At 48.0% G+C, this 18,338-nt stretch overlaps 1 protein-coding gene across 2 annotated transcripts in view; it reads left to right on the top strand.

Annotated features, from left to right (window-relative positions):
• The window catches only part of CSMD3 (CUB and Sushi multiple domains 3), a 1,240,207-nt gene that overhangs the window by 1,018,008 nt on the left and 203,861 nt on the right, over positions 1 to 18,338 (top strand). For both annotated transcript variants that reach the window (XM_084620231.1, XM_084620232.1), the window contains 4 exons: positions 62 to 175; positions 811 to 906; positions 1,890 to 2,093; positions 4,223 to 4,347. In XM_084620231.1, the coding sequence (XP_084476357.1) occupies positions 62 to 175; positions 811 to 906; positions 1,890 to 2,093; positions 4,223 to 4,347 (539 nt within the window). The remainder of the gene's footprint in view (positions 1 to 61; positions 176 to 810; positions 907 to 1,889; positions 2,094 to 4,222; positions 4,348 to 18,338) is intronic.

Here is an 18,338-nt window from a genome sequence, read left to right on the forward strand (position 1 = left end):
TTGTTTTTGTTTTTTTTTTTGTAATCAATTTCTTTTGCTTTTTCTCATTCCTGTTGACCAGTGGTGTTTGGCCAGTTTGTATTTTTCCAGACATCGCTCCATGATGTGGTTGAGGTGTATGATGGCCCAACACAGCAATCATCTTTATTATCCTCCCTCTCAGGATCCCATTCAGGTATTCTTTAATAGAACTGTCATGCGTCAATTATTTACTAAAAACTGATTTAGACTGGTAATGTAACAAAAGATGAAATTACTGTCATCTTTTCTTAGAAACAAATTGCACTGAAAATATAATATGAACATTTTGAAAGGAAACAATCAATCAGTAGTGATTCAAAACAGTTTGGGCTGATAAAAAGAATGAAGACCAAATTTAATCTGCAGTTTTCTTGGATGTTTTTGGTAATATTTAACTAACACAGTTACTTTTTTAGTTTATTCCCTTTGTATTTTCTGTCAAAATTTGTGTTTGTTTTTCAATGTACTATATAAAATGTGATATTAAAATACTTATAAGTGATAGTAGAGAATATATAGAAAAATTATAATTTGAGTAGATTTATGTGCATGTCAGTAGGGTTTTAAAGATTTAGAGACTTGATTTTTAATCAGAAGAAATACCACTCATGTGAGATGAGAATCAGGCTCTAACTCTTACAGGAATGTAAGATGAACAATGTTAGACTAATAGTAAAGTTTATAGTATATGGCTCATAAATTAAATTCAAGCAGAGTATATTTTGCGGTTGTTGAGTTTAGTTACTGAAAATTGTTTATGATAATTCACTGTTTGTTTTGTTTGAGTAGGCGAATCCCTTCCACTGAGCTCAGGTAATCAAATCACAATTAGATTTACTTCAGTGGGTCCAGTAACAGCTAAAGGATTTCACTTCGTATATCAAGGTAAGTAACACAATAGTCTGGAAAAATGCTTCAATTAATTCTGTGCATTAATCCCTCCATACTTCCTTTATAAATGAATTATACTAATATTTTAAGTATGATTTTGACAAATGTATTTGATTAAACCGAGACATTACTGGGGATGAGCAGGCCTTGAATGTGATGGAAAATATTAAACTGCTGTAGATGTATAATTTCCCTCCATTTTTGTATTAAAAATCCTTTTATTTGTTATTGGCATCCTCAATAATACATGATTTTAAATATTCTTTAAAAATAAAATCAGATATTTGGGAAGCATAAGAAAGGTTTCCAGATTTGAGAAACCAGTTATGAAAACCAAGTCTTTCTATTTTTGTTTATCTGATGGACTGATTTTCAGTCTGCTGCTCAACCTGATTTATCCTTCCATTTAAATATAAATAACTGGAAATGGTATTACCCTACGCTGAATCAGTAAACTTGCTATTATTAAGATGCTTCAGTTGATGTACATTACTCATCTTTTTAAGGATCAGACACTGAAATGATAACATGTCAACACTTGTTCCTCTAGTTCATTTTTTCAGAGGATTTGAATTCCAATCTGACCAGCAGCACTCACAATTTTAAACCTGTAGTCACTAAATGCAAATATCTAACCAAAAAAGCAATACTGTTTTGAAACTGTGTGTTAGCTGAATATTTCATTACAAAGTATACAATTTCAGTGCCATTTTAGGAAGGTCTCAGAATAGATACTATAATGTGGTTGTAAACCTGCAAAGTATATCAATGTTTATACTAATCTGAATAGTAATTTCATTTGAATTTAAAAGCACGGAATCCTTATTTTTGAAGATTCATTTGGGGATTATGGAAATCTTCTTAACTGACAACACAACTGAATGTTTTTCAAGTAATTTTAGACACCTGCATTTGAAAATCTCCGTTTCTCTACCAAATATAAAATTAAGAATCCACAATCGTTTTCATGTATGCAGCTGTTCCAAGAACAAGTGCGACACAGTGCAGCTCTGTGCCTGAACCAAGATTTGGAAAAAGGATTGGAAATGAATTTTCAGTTGGTTCACTGGTTCTTTTTGAGTGTAATCCCGGATACATTCTCTATGGATCAACAGCAATTAGATGTGATTCAGTACCGAATACTTTGGCACAGTGGAATGATTCCCTCCCCACATGTGTCGGTGAGTAAAGGCTACATTTTTGTATGGGTCTAATTACTGCCTACAATGAAGAATGTTATCTTAAGTCTGAATCCACTCCTTTTCTCCCATCCTCTACCTTCTTACTGCTTATTTTTGTTCTGATTTTCTGGCTTGCGCTCACACTACCCACCCACTGCCCTGAACATAGAAAGTATGCCAGAAGGGCTCTCATTCAGCAAAGTAATACGTTAACACAATATTAACTTAGTCTAAATGAGGTCATGAATCCTTCACTTTTCATCTTCCCTTTCTAGCCCAACCTTGCTTTGACATTTCAGTAGCTACATGACAGTACATATCCTGCAGCTATAAATTATATATCAGCTTCTTTTAGACTTACATCAATGTCCGTGCATGACTACTCATTAATCAAGATTCAGAAGTTACCCTGACTTCCTGCAAGACTAAAATGCTCTCACTTGGGAACTCTGACAAGATATTGTATGCTGTTGCCAGAAGAACTACTTTATTAAGGACTTAGAAGTAGTTACACCAATGTTCTGTAGTAGGTCAGAAAGAATGCATTTTTTCCAGGTTAGATCATTGGAGAAGATTCTCAGCTGGTATAAAACAGTATAAAACCATTGACATCCATAGACCTATGCACATTTTCACTAACTGAGGATCTGGCCCATTGGACCAAATTCAGCACTGCAGATTGCAACATTTTTTTTTTTTAGGTTATGTATTTACTTCAATTTTGATATAGAATAAACTCAATTGGTGACAGTGGGTTTTTTTGGTCACTGGTTGCAATATTCTATTGCTGTACTAATGCACCGTTTAGCTATGTGAAAGAGAACACTGTCTGACTTTAAACAACTTGAAATGAGAAAGAATTACAGGCCAAAAGTATCAATGACTCCTCATGTGCACATATCAGTGTGCCAGTAAAGGTCATAAAATATGTATGAGTTGAAAATTGCATTGAACTAAATCGGTTTAATAATTGAAGTGCAAGACATGACCATATTAAATTGCCTTAACTCTCGAGTGAATGCTTCAGTGTTTCCTTACAGATATCAGACATCAATCATTCTGTCTGCTCCGGCTTCTACCGGTAATTATTTAAACAGTTTAAGTGACACTGACCTTTAGTTTATCAATGTAGTGTCCGACAGATTCTATCAATTATGTGCAGTACAAAATATAGCTAATATATTCATTACTGAGATAAATTGTGGTGTTCTATATTTTCTCTAAATCCTCGTATTTGTATCTAATGAAATCAGCTCAAGGAGTTGATAATGTTGCACAGGAATAATGTATTGGCTTCTAATAGTAAAGATAAAACATCTCGTCAATCTTTTCTTTAAGCTTTTAAAATACCAGCAGAATACCTGTATCTAGATTAAGCTGTAACATTCGTTTATTTGCTCTTGTTAGAGAATCAAGTAACCTGAGCAATGTTTTCATTCATGCTGAGCATCAAGAACCAACAGTTTGCACTATTGAATTCCAGTGACTTACTTATTTTATTAATCTTTGGGCCTGGGTATTATGCGTGCTATCTTGCAAACACATGAGTTTCTGTACTAACATAAGTAAATCCATGGACTGCAATGAGATTACTCACATAAGCAAATGTAATAGCTTGGGAGTTGGAATAGAAGCCCTCCAGTATTAGAATTAAATTAGTTACTGTGGCATTGTAGTAGTAAAGTAGTAGCATTGATCAAAACCTCATTTTTATGCCAAGTGCTTTCCCCTTATATATTTAGATCAAATATAACTATTTAAAGTTCATTATTAATAAGTAGCAATGTTTATTTTATTTTTATAAGATTAGTAGGACACATTCAAGCTGATTTCACTTTGTTAAAATTCAAGTGACCATGTCTGAGGGATGTGAACATGATTTTGTCTGGTAGATAGCAACTTTTTAAATATATATATTCTTTTCAAGTAATTTAAAAATAGAATTTGAAGTATAAGGTAGAGTTTTTTATTTTCCTGAGGCCAACATGAATTTCAAAATATAGTATCACTTTACAAGAGTTTGCATCTCTAGTATACTGATCATTGTATTAGCTTTTATTACATCTTTTCTCAGTTCTAAAGCAGTGCTGTGTCAAACTTCTTTTTTTGCTCGATGCATTTCCTTCCAGTACCTTGTGGTGGAATTTTAACAAAGCGCAAAGGGACCATTTTGTCTCCTGGTTACCCTGAGCCTTATGACAACAATCTGAATTGTGTGTGGAAGATCACAGTACCAGAGGGAGCTGGAATTCAAGTAAGAATATATATAACTGCCTTGTTATCATCATAGGTTTGAAGTTAATCTTTGCAGAGATGACAGCATGAAAAGATAATTGATTCATAAACATTTTACCAAGCAATTAACAACCGTCACAATGGAATTTGTTACACAATTCTTTTTAAATATAATGGGTGGAGGAATCTGAAAAGATATAGCTACACCCTTTTCCCAAAAGAACTTGTTGCTGGAACATTTATGATTGGCAATATATTATTTCAGTAAGTCAAAATGATTTGTTGCAGACTATAGAAATTGAAGTTGTGTTTTACAAATATAACTACATTTTCTTGTCATGAGTAAAAAATATCTGGACTACATTCTGAAGTGGGATATGCAGATTTTCCTTAAAAAAAGTCTCTCTGTTGTGCAAAAATAAATCTATAGTTATAAACTTACTACAATATGGGCCTGATCCAAAGCATATTGAAAGTAATGAAAAATTCTTATGCCTGTAACCTGAGCCCTGGGCAGCAGGGTTCAGGTTACAGGCTCCCCGCCCAGGGTGGTGGGGCGTTGGGTTGGGTTTGGGCTTGGGCTATGCCTTGGCCTTCCTCCCTGGGGCGGTAGGGCTCGGGCTTCGGTCTCCCATCCTGGGCTCGTGTACTAATTTTTGTTGTCAGAAGGGAGTCGCAGAGCAATGAAGTTTGAGAAGCCCTAAATTACTGAATAGTATAGAAAAAGCCAAATATGAGCCTATTTATTGTGTCCTATAATTTAAGAACAAAGAACACAAATTAGATGAAAAAGCAACATGTTTAATATGTACAAGAGAAAGTTAAAAAGCAAGTATATAATTAAGGAGGCAATTCTCTTTTTAAGATTTTAAAAAAAGGAATAAACTATTGTATGAATAATAATAGCATCAATAGTGTACAAGCTAATTATTGGATTTCCAACTACTTGACTAGAAAAAATATGTTGTACTTGGTAGAAGAATATAGGAATTACCAGATCAGATCAGAGCTCCATCTAATCTAATATCCTGCTTATGACTCTATGAGAGTCAGGGGAGGCATGACCATGTGTAACCATGGAAGGCGGCTGTGATTGCAGAGCCATTGGCCATTGTCTTTGAAAACTCGTGGCGAACGGGGGAAGTCCCGGATGACTGGAAAAAGGCTAATGTAGTGCCAATCTTTAAAAAAGGGAAGAAGGAGGATCCTGGGAACTACAGGCCAGTCAGCCTCACCTCAGTCCCCGGAAAAATCATGGAGCAGGTCCTCAAAGAATCAATCCTGAAGCACTTACATGAGAGGAAAGTGATCAGGAACATTCAGCATGGATTCACCAAGGGAAGGTCATGCCTGACTAATCTAATCGCCTTCTATGATGAGATTACTGGTTCTGTGGATGAAGGGAAAGCAGTGGATGTATTGTTTCTTGACTTTAGCAAAGCTTTTGACGTGGTCTCCCACAGTATTCTTGTCAGCAAGTTAAAGAAGTATGGACTGGATGAATGCACTATAAGGCAGGTAGAAAGTTGGCTAGATTGTCGGGCTCAACGGGCAGTGATCAGTGGCTCCATGTCTAGTTGGCAGCCGGTGTCAAGTGGAGTGCCCCAGGGGTCGGTCCTGGGGCCGATTTTGTTCAATATCTTCATAAATGATCTGGAGGATGGTGTGGATTGCACTCTCAGCAAATTTGCAGATGACACTAAACTGGGAGGAGAGGTAGATACACTGGAGGGCAGGGATAGGATACAGAGGGACCTAGACAAATTGGAGGATTGAGCCAAAAGAAATCTGATGAGGTTCAATAAGGATAAGTGCAGGGTCCTGCACTTAGGAGGGAAGAACCCAATGCACAGCTACAGACTAGGGACCGAATGGCTAGGCAGCAGCTCTGTGGAAAAGGACCTAGGGGTGACAGTGGACGAGAAGCTGGATATGAGTCAGCAGTGTGCCCTTGTTGCCAAGAAGGCCAATGGCATTTTGGGATGTATAAGTAGGGGCAAAGCGAGCAGATCGAGGGACGTGATTGTCCCCCTCTATTCGACATTGGTGAGGCTTCATCTGGAGTACTGTGTCCAGTTTTGGGCCCCACACTACAAGAAGGATGTGGATAAATTGGAGAGAGTCCGGTGAAGGGCAACAAAAATGATTAGGGGTCTGTAACATATGACTTATGAGGAGAGGCTGAGGGAACTGGGATTGTTTAGCCTGCAGAAGAGAAGAATGAGGGGGGATTTGATAGCTGCTTTCAACTACCTGCGAGGTGGTTCCAGAGAGGATGGTTCTAGACTATTCTCAGTGGTAGAAGAGGACAGGACAAGGAGTAATTGTCTCAAGTTGCAGTGGGGGGAGGTTTAGATTGGATATTAGGAAAAACTTTTTCACTAGGAGGGTGGTGAAACACTGGAATGCGTTACCTAGGGAGGTGGTAGAATCTCCTTCCTTAGAAGTTTTTAAGGTCAGGCTTGACAAAGCCCTGGCTGGAATGATTTAATTGGGGATTGTTCCTGCTTTGAGCAGGGGGTTGGACTAGATGACCTCCTGAGGTCCCTTCCAACCCTGATATTCTATGATTCTATGGCTTCCCTACTGCCCCCTTGTAATTTTTCCTGCCATGCAGGACTGGGGACATGTTTTATAAACCTTCCCATTAAGTGAGCTGGAGCCAATAGGATTTGCTACCCCTTGTGTCCCACAAGGGTTGGGGGAAGGGGTGAATGCCCACAAGGGGGTGTTACATAAAGCTGGATGAAACTTGGAATTTCAATTCAATGGGAAATTCTAACATTTTGTAAACATTTTTGTTCTCATTCAGGAAGGTGGGGTACCCCAGTGGGTCCCCCCATGTTGGGGAAGCCTGGGGAGTCATGGTCAGCTTTGGGAGTCTTGAAGCCCTGAGAGCTCCAGCTCAAACTGGAGCTCCAACTCAAACTGGGGCTTTTAGGGTTTCCAGGGCTGTCAGGCTCCCTGCTGCATAACAAGGGGCATAGAAACCCTGAGGACCCTGTCTCAGGCTGGGAATCTCAGAGCTTTCATTCTGGTTCTGTGGCAGGGAGCCTAGAAGCGCTGGAGTCTCCAGCCCCCGGGCAATTTGTATGGCAGGGCTGCCCCGGAGCTGGCCAACCCTGGAAGCCTGGGTTCCTCAGCAGCTTGGTAGATGAGCGGGCAGGAAACAAGAGGGTTTCTTTTGGTGAAAGGTTGTTGAAAGGTTTTGACAAGTCTGATATAAAATAATGTTTTCTCAGAAAATTTCCAACCAGCACTAGGGCAGCTCCTTAAAAGATGCCAGGGGTTTTCTTTTCCCTGCTGGCCCACACTTTTGAAGCCACAGAAGGGGGGAATTTAAAAATCCCACTAGGCACCTGTCAAAGGCCAAAAAAACAATTTGAAGAACAGTTACCCAAAGACTCAAAAAGTAATAGCAAATTTCTTTTGAGTATATCAGAAGCAGGAAGCCTGCTAAACAACCAGTGGGCCCACTGGACGATCACAGTGCTAAAGGAACTTCTCAAGGATGATAAGGCCATTGTGGAGAAAGTAAATGAATTCTTTGCATCGGTCTTCACGGCTGAGGATGTGAGGGAGATTCCCAAACCTGAGCCATTCTTTTTAGGTGACAGATCTGAGGAACTCTCCCAGATTGAGGTATCCTTAGAGGAGGTTTTGCAACAAATTGATAAATTAAACAGCAATAAGTCACCAAGACCAGATTGTATTCACCCAACAGTTCTGAAAGAACTCAAATGTGAAATTGCAGAATTAGTAACTGTAGTCTGTAACCTGTCATTTAAATCAGCTTCTCTACCAGATGACTGGAGGATAGCTAATGTGACACCAATTTTTAAAAAGGGCTCCAGAAGTGATCCTGGCAATTACAGGCCTGTAAGCCTGACTTTAGTACCAGGAAAACTGATTGATACTATAATAAAGAACAATATTGTCAGACATATAGATTAACATAATTTGTTGAGAAGAGTCAATGTGGTTTTAGTAGAGGGAAATGATGCCTCACCAATCTACTAGAATTCTTTGAGGGGATCAACAGATATATGGACCAAGGGGATCTAGTGGATATAGTGTATTTAGATTTTCAGAAAGCCTTTGACAAGGTCCCGCACCAAAGGCTCTTACACAAAGTAAGATGCAATGGGATAAGAGGGAAGGTGCCCTCTTGGATTGGTAACTGGTTAAAAGATAGGAAACAAAGGGTAGGTATAAATGGTCAGTTTTCAGAATGTGGTGTCTCCCAAGGGTCTGTTCTGAGACCAGTCCTATTCAACATATTCATAAATGATCTGGAAAAAGGCGTACACAGTGAGGTGGCAAAATTTGCAGATGATGCCAAATTAAGACCCAGGCAGACTGTGAAGAGCTACAATAGGATTTCTCAAAACTGGGTGACTGGGCAACAAAATGGCAGATGAAATTCAATGCTGATAAATGCAAAGTGATGCACATTGGAAAACATCATCCCAACTATACATATTGTGACAAAGCTCCTGCTCTACCTTGGTGGGTCTTGCGCTTATTGGAGGATTTGCTTGCCTTGGAGCTTCACAGCAACCCTCAGCTTGGCCGTTTTTCTGAACCCACAGTCCAGGTCGACTCCTCCTGTGTCTGACCAGGAGTTGGAAGCATTTGGGGGGAAACCAGGCCCGCCCTCTACTCCAGGTTCCAGCCCAGGGCCCTGTGGAATGCAGCTGTCCAGAGTGCCTCCTGGAACAGCTGTGCAACAGCTACAGCACCCTGGGCTACTTCCCCATGGGGGGGACACGGATAGCTCAGTGCTTTGAGCATTGGCCTGCTAAACCCAGGGTTGTGAGTTCAATCCTTGAGGGGGCCATTTAGGGATCTGGGGCAAAAATTGGGGATTGGTCCTGCTTTGAGCAGGGGGTTGACTAGATGACCTCCTAAGGTCCCTTCCAACCCTGATATTCTATGATTCCTCCCAACACTTTCTTTTTCCTCACCATAGGACCTTCCTCCTGGTGTCTGATAATGCTTGTACACCTCAGTCCTCCAACAGTCCGCATTCTCACTCTCAGCTCCTAGTGCCTCTTGCTCCCAGCTGCTCACACGCACACCAAAAACTGAAGTGAGCTCCTTTTTAGAACCCAGGTGCCCTGATTAGCTGCCTTAATTGATTCTAACAGCTTCTTGATTGGCTGCAGGTGTTCTAATCAGCCTGTCTTAATTGTCTCCAGAAGGTTCCTGATTGTTCTGAAACCTTCCCTGCTCCCTTACCAAGGGAAAAGGAATCTTCTTAGCTTGCTGCTAATCTATCTGCTTTCTTTTCCTCTCCTATAGCCCCCTGGCCTGGGCTTTCCTTACTTTTTGCCCCTGCTTCAGCTTCCCCCTGCCCCCGATTGGGCCAGACACTTTTCCTTCGTTTTGGTTTTTTTTTGCTGTTTTTCTGCTGCCGTTTGAGTGCTGGTCGGCTGCCAGCTAGCTGCCAGCCCCACCACACCTGCCCTCAGACACTGCTACTGCTCCAGCTGAAACCCCCGGAGTTGGGGAACTGCCGAGCTGCTCCCCAGAGGAGGGGAGTGGAAGCCCCCAGACCCAACCGTTTGCTATTTGTTTGTGGATCCGTACCCGGCTGAGAGAAATTTCTCTTACCTGTCCGGCATTTCTGGAATGCTACACAAAGCCCGGGAGAGAAGACAGCCGACAGAGAAACCGCCCAGGGAAGCTACAAACCATCGTGGAGGGGGCCTTAAGATTGAGTAACTTTTGAACTGTACTCTCGTGTGGGGGGAGGTTTTGACTGTGTCTTGACTGCATTTGTAGGGGCACAGGGAGTGTGGCATGGAGCTGCCCCCCATCCATTGGTGCCCCCCCCAACACTACTACAACCATCATGGCTCCTCTGCCGTCCGTCCCTGCTAGCAACTTGCCATCTGCCTCTGGATTCAGCTGCTCGCCCTGATTCCACCGTCCAGACCAGAAACAACAGCCGACCAAACGAGACTCTTTGGACAAACGTGCGTGGGTTCACGTCCCTGCCCCGCCTCCACCCGGACTGTCCACTCCACAGTTTTCCCCTACTACCTGAACCCAACTCCTGTTTCCTCCCGCTGTCCAGGCCGACCCATTTGCCCACCCCCGGCCTGCATCCCAACAGAGAGGAGTGGTTAATTTGCTTCCCCCTCCCTGCTCCTCCTTCTGGTGTCTTCCCTTCTCTCCCTACTCATGATGGCAGGGAATGAAAGGGGTGAGGCCCCTCTAACAACCTCAGCTGCCTCTCCCCCCACCACTGCTGCCAAAACACCTGCCACCTCCCCCGCTGGGGCATCGGCAGCAGGAGGCACCGGGGCAACTACAGCCGCTGCCACGCCCACCGCCCCCCCAGATTCTAGGAGGGGAGTTGGCCGGCAAGGCCAGGGTGTGAAGAAGGGAAAGGGCCCCGCTACAACCACCAGGTCCTCCATGGCAGGGGCTGCCCCCACCGCTGTGGCCCCATCATTGACCACGGCGTCCCTCCCCGCTGTTCCCTCCATCAGCTCTACGAGTGTCCCTTCCCCAGCCCCCAGGATGTATGCCTGGGTGGCGGCAGCCCCCCTGCCTGCTGCCTCGTCATCTCGCCCACCCACCCCCTCCACTACCATCAATAGCGGCCAGGGCCCCTTTCCCACCATGACCAGGAAACATGACGTCCGTTGCCTCCTGGTGCCCGCCTCGCCCCACGTGGAGACATACGTGCAGGCGTTGGCGAGGGTGGTAAGACCCACGGCTATTGTGGCGGCCTCCAAAATATATGGGGAGGTCGTCTTTTTCTTAGCATCGGAGGCTGCCGCCCAGGAGGTGGTGGAGAAGGGCCTGGCGGTGGGGGGGTGTTCGTCCCCCTGGAGCCGCTAGAGGACCTGGGCGTCTGCCTAGTCCTGACGTCCGTCCCTCCTTTTTTACCCAATGCCGCCCTGTTACCCGCTCTCTCCACCCTGGGGAAATCCGTCTCTGTCATCAGCTCTCTCCCGTTGGGCTGCAAGGACCCCACCCTCAGTCACATCCTCTCGTTCCGCCGGCAAGTGCAGCTTCTACCGCTGCCGGCAGCACATGATGGAGAGGCGCTCGAGGGGTCCTTCCTAGTCCCCTACCAGGGAGCCCGTTACCGGGTCTACTACTCTACAGGAGAGGCCCATTGCTACCTCTGCCAATCAGCGGGGCATGTCCGAAGAGACTGCCCCTTGGCCCGGTGGGGAGGGGCACCAGAGACCCCCGAGACCCAGCAGGACATCAGCTCCCTCGTTACCGACGCCCCTGGCTGCCCGGCACCTGAAACCACCTCTCCTCCTGCTCGATCCACTGCTACTCCCGCCCAGGCCCAAGGGACACCTCCCCTACAACGCCCAGACGAGCAAGGGAGCCCTGCCCTAACTGCTAACAATCTGACACTGAGCCTTCCGCTCTGCCCATGAGTGAGATCCATCTGCTGGTGTCAGGTGGGGAAAACATGATAGCACTGGAAGGTGGGATCTTCCCTCCACAGGAGACCCTCCCCCTGAGTCCCCTGGGGAAGCCCCTTCTGCTCGGACATCACCCGAAACCCCCACGAACCCCGAGGCGACCGTCGAGGCGATCGCCAGAGTGGAGACCCCCGGGGTGGCGGAAGGCGACCTCTCCTCCATGTATGAGGAGATCGAGGCCCTAGGTCTGACCCCAGTCACCCAGGGAGAGGATGACCTTCTGCCAGCTGACCTCAATCTGGGCAACCTCACTCCAGTTCCCCTTTCCCCATGCTCCCTCCCTCTGCCTTCCTGGGCAGGGACCCTACAGAAGGTAGTCCACCACCTGATGCTGTAGCTGCCAAATCCACCACAGAGCCTGCACCTGGCATCACTGGGAGCCCCATCCCCACCGCCTTAACCCTCAAATCTGATCGGGAGACGCCTCCTTTCTGCTGCTTGCCTCCCGAAGCCCAGAACCTCGCCTCTTCCCCTATCCCTGCCCAATCCACCTCCTCCTGACTAATCTAATCACCTTTTATGATGAGATTACTGGTTCTGTGGATGAAGGGAAAGCAGTGGATGTATTGTTTCTTGACTTTAGCAAAGCTTTTGACATGGTCTCCCATAGTATCTAATCTAATCTCCGCCTGACTAATCTAATCGCCTTTTATGATGAGATTACTGGTTCTGTGGATGAAGGGAAAGCAGTGGATGTATTGTTTCTTGACTTTAGCAAAGCTTTTGACACGGTCTCCCATAGTATTCTTGTCAGCAAGTTAAGGAAGTATGGGCTGGATGAATGCACTATCAGGTGGGTAGAAAGCTGGCTAGATTGTCGGGCTCAACGGGTAGTGATCAATGGCTCCATGTCTAGTTGGCAGCCGGTATCAAGTGGAGTGCCCCAAGGGTCGGTCCTGGGGTCGGTTTTATTCAATATCTTCATAAATGATCTGGAGGATGGTGTGGATTGCACTCTCAGCAAATTTGCGGATAATACTAAACTGGGAGGAGTGGTAGATACGCTGGAGGGGAGGGATAGGATACAGAAGGACCTAGACCAATTGGAAGATTGGGCCAAAAGGAATCTGATGAGGTTCAATAAGGATAAGTGCAGGGTCCTGCACTTAGGAGGGAAGAACCCAATGCACAGCTTCAGACTAGGGACCGAATGGCTAGGCAGCAGTTCTGCGGAAAAGGACCTAGGGGTGACAGTGGACGAGAAGCTGGATATGAGTCAGCAGTGTGCCCTTGTTGCCAAGAAGGCCAATGGCATTTTGGGATGTATAAGTAGGGGCATAGCGAGCAGATCGAGGGACGTGATCGTTCCCCTCTATTCGACATTGGTGAGGCCTCATCTGGAGTACTGTGTCCAGTTTTGGGCCCCACACTTCAAGAAGGATGTGGATAAATTGGAGAGAGTCCAGCGAAGGGCAACAAAAATGATTAGGGGACTGGAACACATGAGTTATGAGGAGAGGCTGAGGGAGCTGGGATTGTTTAGCCTGCAGAAGAGAAGAATGAGGGGGGATTTGATAGCTGCTTTCAACTACCTGAAAGGGGGTTCCAAAGAGGATGGCTCTAGACTGTTCTCAATGGTAGCAGATGACAGAACGAGGAGTAATGGTCTCAAGTTGCAGTGGGGGAGGTTTAGATTGGATATTAGGAAAAACTTTTTCACTAAGAGGGTGGTGAAACACTGGAATGCGTTACCTAGGGAGGTGGTAGAATCTCCTTCCTTAGAGGTTTTTAAGGTCAGGCTTGACAAAGCCCTGGCTGGGATGATTTAACTGGGAATTGGTCCTGCTTTGAGCAGGGGGTTGGACTAGATGACCTTCTGGGGTCCCTTCCAACCCTGATATTCTATGATTCTATGATTCTATGATTCCTGTAATGGTTTTGCCACCCCTGGGGTTATTTCCTTCCCTTTTTTAGCGGATCCCCCCCAAGGAGGATATATACATATATACATCCCCCTTTGCATTTTCCTGCCATGACCCATTAGGAGCTGCAATTTTCCCTCTGCCACCCCCTCTTACCCCAAGGCTTCAGACGGACCTAATAAATTTAGCCTGTCAGACACCCTGTCGGTGATCCGCACCCTGCCTGCCCGCCTCAGTGGACCACGAGGCTGCACCAAGGGCCCCACTAGGGAATAACCAGGAAATCACAACCCCACCCCACCATGAGCTGCGAAAAGCGTTGCAAGAGTTTTTAGAAGACACCCGTGGCTCCCGCAACAAGGTACAGCTAGCAGCTCTCCAGCGATGGGGGGACTTTGACCAAATCCTCCAAGCCACAAGGGCCCTCATAAGGGAGGGTAGAGGGACAGGAAGGCAAGGTGCCGCGGCCTACGGGTGTGTCCGCAGCTTCCGTGATAATTTATTCACTTACAGGACGGGTCACGGATTGTTGCGCGACTCGCTGGGGGCCGCGAACGCCCCTGCCAACAAGGAACCACCGCCCCCCCCAGCCCTCCTCATGATGCCTCTCATTATTGCAACTTCGAACACCCGGGGCTGTAGGATGGCTCTCTGCAGGTCCCAAGTGTTCTCTTTCCTTGGGGAGAGGGGGTACTCTGTGGTTTTCCTGCAGGAGACCCATACGGATCTGACCACCGAGGACAGCTGGCGGCTGGAGTGGGGGAACGGGGTCTACTTTAGCCATTTCACGATTCGACAGGCTGGAGTGGCGACCCTGTTCCCCCCCGACCTACAGCCCGTGGATCTAGGGGTCACTGAGGCCATGCTGGGCCACCTGCTGCATCTCCGAGTCTATATGGAGGGGCTCATGATCAACCTCGTTAACATCTATGCCCCGACAACGAGCCCGAAGCATCTGCAATTCTATCAGTGGGTGTCTCTGCCTTCCTCAGCACCCTAGATTCTCATGAGTACCTAGTCCTGGGAGGGGACTTTAACACCACCCTCGAGGAGCAGGTCCGCTCGGGGACAGAGCTGAGCCCGGCCGCCGTGAACATTCTCCGAGAAATAGTCGAACATCACTCCCTAGTGGATGTCTGGCGTGACCACCACCCGGATGACACTTCCATGTTCACCTTTGTCCTGGTGGAGGCCCATTGGTCACACCACTCCTGGTTCGACTGTATTTATTTATCACGTTTCCATCTTTCACGAGCCCACTCTTCCAACATTCGGCCGGCCCCATTTTCCGACCATCATCTAGCCACCATAACAGCCTCCCTCCATGCAGAGAGGCCGGGGCTGGCCTATTGGCATTTTAACAACAGCCTGTTGGAGGATGAGGCATTCGTGATGTCTTTCCGGGAGTTCTGGCTGGCCTGGTGAGAGCAGCGGCGTGCCTTTCCCTTGGCGCGGCGATGGTAGGATCTCGGGAAGGTGCGCGCCAAGCTCTTCTGCCGTGACTACACCCAGGGCACCAGACGACGGAAAAATGTGGCGATAGAGCAGTTGGAACGGGAGGTCTTAGAGCTGGAGAGGTGTCTGGCCGCCAGCCCCGAGGACCTGTTCCTCTGCAGAGCGTGCCGGGAGAAGTGGGAGGAGCTCCGGGCCCTCGAGGACCATCGGGCCCGAGGTGCCTTTGTTTAATCCCGCATCCGCCTCCTTCGGGACATGGATCGCGGCTCCCGCTTCTTCTACGCCCTGGAGAAAACGAGGGGGGCCAAAAAACACGTAACCTGCTTTTTAGCAGAAGATGGCACCCCCCTCACGGATTCGGTGGAGATGTGTGGGAGGGCCCGTGACTTCTACACAAGCCTTTTCTCCCCGGATCCGACCGATCCTGGCGCTTGCAGGTTGCTGTGGGAGGAACTCCCTACGATCAGCGCGGGCGACCGAGACAGACTAGAGCTGCCTCTCACCCTGGCCGAGTTCACGGAAGCCCTCCCTCGCATGCCCACCAATAAATCTCCGGACATGGACGGGCTGACTGTGGAGTTCTACCGCGCGTTCTGGGACATCCTTGGCCCAGACCTAGCCACTGTCTGGGCTGACTCTTTGCAGGGCTGGGTCCTCCCTCTTTCGTGCAGGTGAGCGGTGCTCACCTTGTTGCCAAAGAAGGGGGACCTCCTCGATTTACGAAATTGGTGTCCCGTCTCAATCCTTAGCACGGACTACAAAATCATAGCGAAAGCAATCTCGCTGCGGCTAGGGTCTGTGCTGGCAGACGTGATCCACCCAGACCAGACCTACGCTGTCCCAAGCCACAGCATTTTTGACAACCTATTTCTAGTCCGAGACCTTTTGGAATTCGGGCATAGAGACGGTCCGTCGTTCGCCCTCCTGTCTCTTGATCAGGAGAAGGCTTTCGATAGAGTGGACCATGGGTACCACCTGGGCACTTTGCAGGCTTTTGGATTTGGACCTCAGTTTGTGAGTTTTCTCCGGGTGCTGTATGCCTCCGCGGAGTGTCTGGTTAGGCTCAACTGGACCCTGACCGAACCGGTCAGCTTCGGGCAAGGAGTATGGCAGGGATGCCCCCTCTCGGGCCAGCTGTACGCTCTGGCAATCGAGCCCTTCCTCTGTCTCCTCCAAAGGAGGTTGAGAGGGTTGGTGCTGTGGGAGCCGGAGCTGCAGCTGGTCCTGTCAGCGTACGCCGATGACGTGCTCCTCATGATCCAGGACCCGGGCAACTTGGTGCGGGTGGAGGCTTGCCAGGCCATCTATTCGGCAGCCTCCTCCGCCCAAGTCAACTGGGTCAAGAGCTCTGGCTTGGCGGTGGGGGACTGGTGACAGGTGAACTCCCTCCCACCCACGCTTCAGACTATCCGGTGGAATGTGGGTCCGCTGCTCTACCTAGGCATTTACCTTTCTGCCACGCACCCTTCTCCACCGGAGAACTAGCAAAATTTAGAAGAGGGGGTGATAGAGCAGCTCTGGAAATGGACGAGGCTACTCCGATGTCTCTCCCTCCGAGGAAGAGAGCGCTGGTTCTTAACCAACTAGTCCTGTCCATGCTCTGGAACCGGCTCAACACCCTGATCCCGGCCCTGGGTTTCCTGACCAACCTCCGGACATCGATTCTGGAGTTCTTTTGGTCAGGAATGCACTGGACCCCTGTTGGGGTTCTTCATCTACTCCTGAAGGAAGGAGGGCAGGGCTTGAAGTGTCTGCACACTCAGGTCCGTGTCTTCCGCCTCCAGGCCCTGCAGAGGCTCCTCTACAGTGCAGGTAGTTCGACGTGGAGCATATTGGCGCACACCTTCCTACGCCGCTTCCAAGGGCTCTGATATGACCGGCAGCTCCTTTATCTCTGTCCGAGAGGTTTTCCGCAAGACCTCTCCAGGCTGCCGGTCTTCTACCAGGACCTCCTCCGGACCTGGAAACTGTTTTCAATGACCAGGTCCGCGACAGCCACCGTGGGAGCAGATCTCCTCGCGGAGCCCCTGCTACACAACCCACAGCTCCATGTGCAGGTGGCAGAGTCCCGCTCGGTGCGCCAGAGTTTGGTCCTGGCGGAAGTCACGAGAGTTGGAGACCTCCTGGACTACGACTAGGGAGACTGGCTGGATCCCCTGACGCTCATTCAGCGCATGGGGCTCTCCAGACCTCGTACCCCCCCCCGGCACGTACTTCAGGAGATGAAGGCTGCTTTGATGCCCGCTGCTTGGGCTTATCTCAACCGAGCCCTTCGCGAGGGTGCACCCCGCCCACCCTCTACCCCAGACCCACTGGACCTTTCAATTGGGCCCCTGCCCCATAGATCCCAACAAACCCCTCACCCTTTCACTGCGAGCCAGCTGCATGAACTGCAGCCGGTCAGCTTCCAAACCATGCCAAGGAAACATCTATACACACTCACGCTTCACACCCTTCACACCCTCACCCTGGTGTCCCACCCCGATACAAAGTGGCAGGACCTCCTGCCACCTTTGGAGGGTGAGCAGCCCCGGTGGGCCAGCCTGTATTCCACCTTGGTCCCAAGGCCCGTCAGGGACATCAGTTGGCGGCTTCTTCACGGAGCTGTGAGCACGGGTGTGTTTTGATGCGGTTCACCCCCATCCCAGATACTTGCCCTTTTTGCAAGGTGAGGGAAACCCTGGCACACATATATTTAGTGTGTGCCAGGCTGCAGCCCCTTTTCCAGCTCCTCACGAATATTTTATTACGCCTTTGGCTGCATTTTTCCCCTCACCTTTTTGTTTACACACTCCCCATCCGTGGCCCCATAAAGTCGCAGGATCTCCTGGTTAACCTCCTCCTAGCCCTAGCTAAAACAGCCATCTATAAAACCAGAGAGAGGAGGTTGGCCAATGAAGCTTCCTGCGATTGTAGGGCCGTTTTCTGATCCTCAGTACACTCACGTATCCGGGTGGAGTTCCTCTGGGCAGCGTCCACGACTCCCTTGACGCCTTCGAGGAGCAGTGGGCGTTGTCTGAGGTTCTCTGCTCAGTGACCCCATCCAGTTCCCTCCATCTGACCCTTTGATTGAGGGGAAGAGCGAGAGACCCCAGCCCCAGCCATTGCCGCTGTGGATACCATCATCACCGTCACCTAAGAGGGTCCTTTTCACACGTGGGTGCACTCACCCCCCCCCAAACTGCCCACTGCGCAGCCTTGCCCATCTTGTTGGGCACTCTCAGGAGAGGAAT

The sequence above is a fragment of the Lepidochelys olivacea genome (genome assembly GCF_965140295.1).
Source record: "Lepidochelys olivacea isolate rLepOli2 genome assembly, chromosome: 2".
Taxonomy (NCBI): domain Eukaryota; kingdom Metazoa; phylum Chordata; order Testudines; family Cheloniidae; genus Lepidochelys; species Lepidochelys olivacea.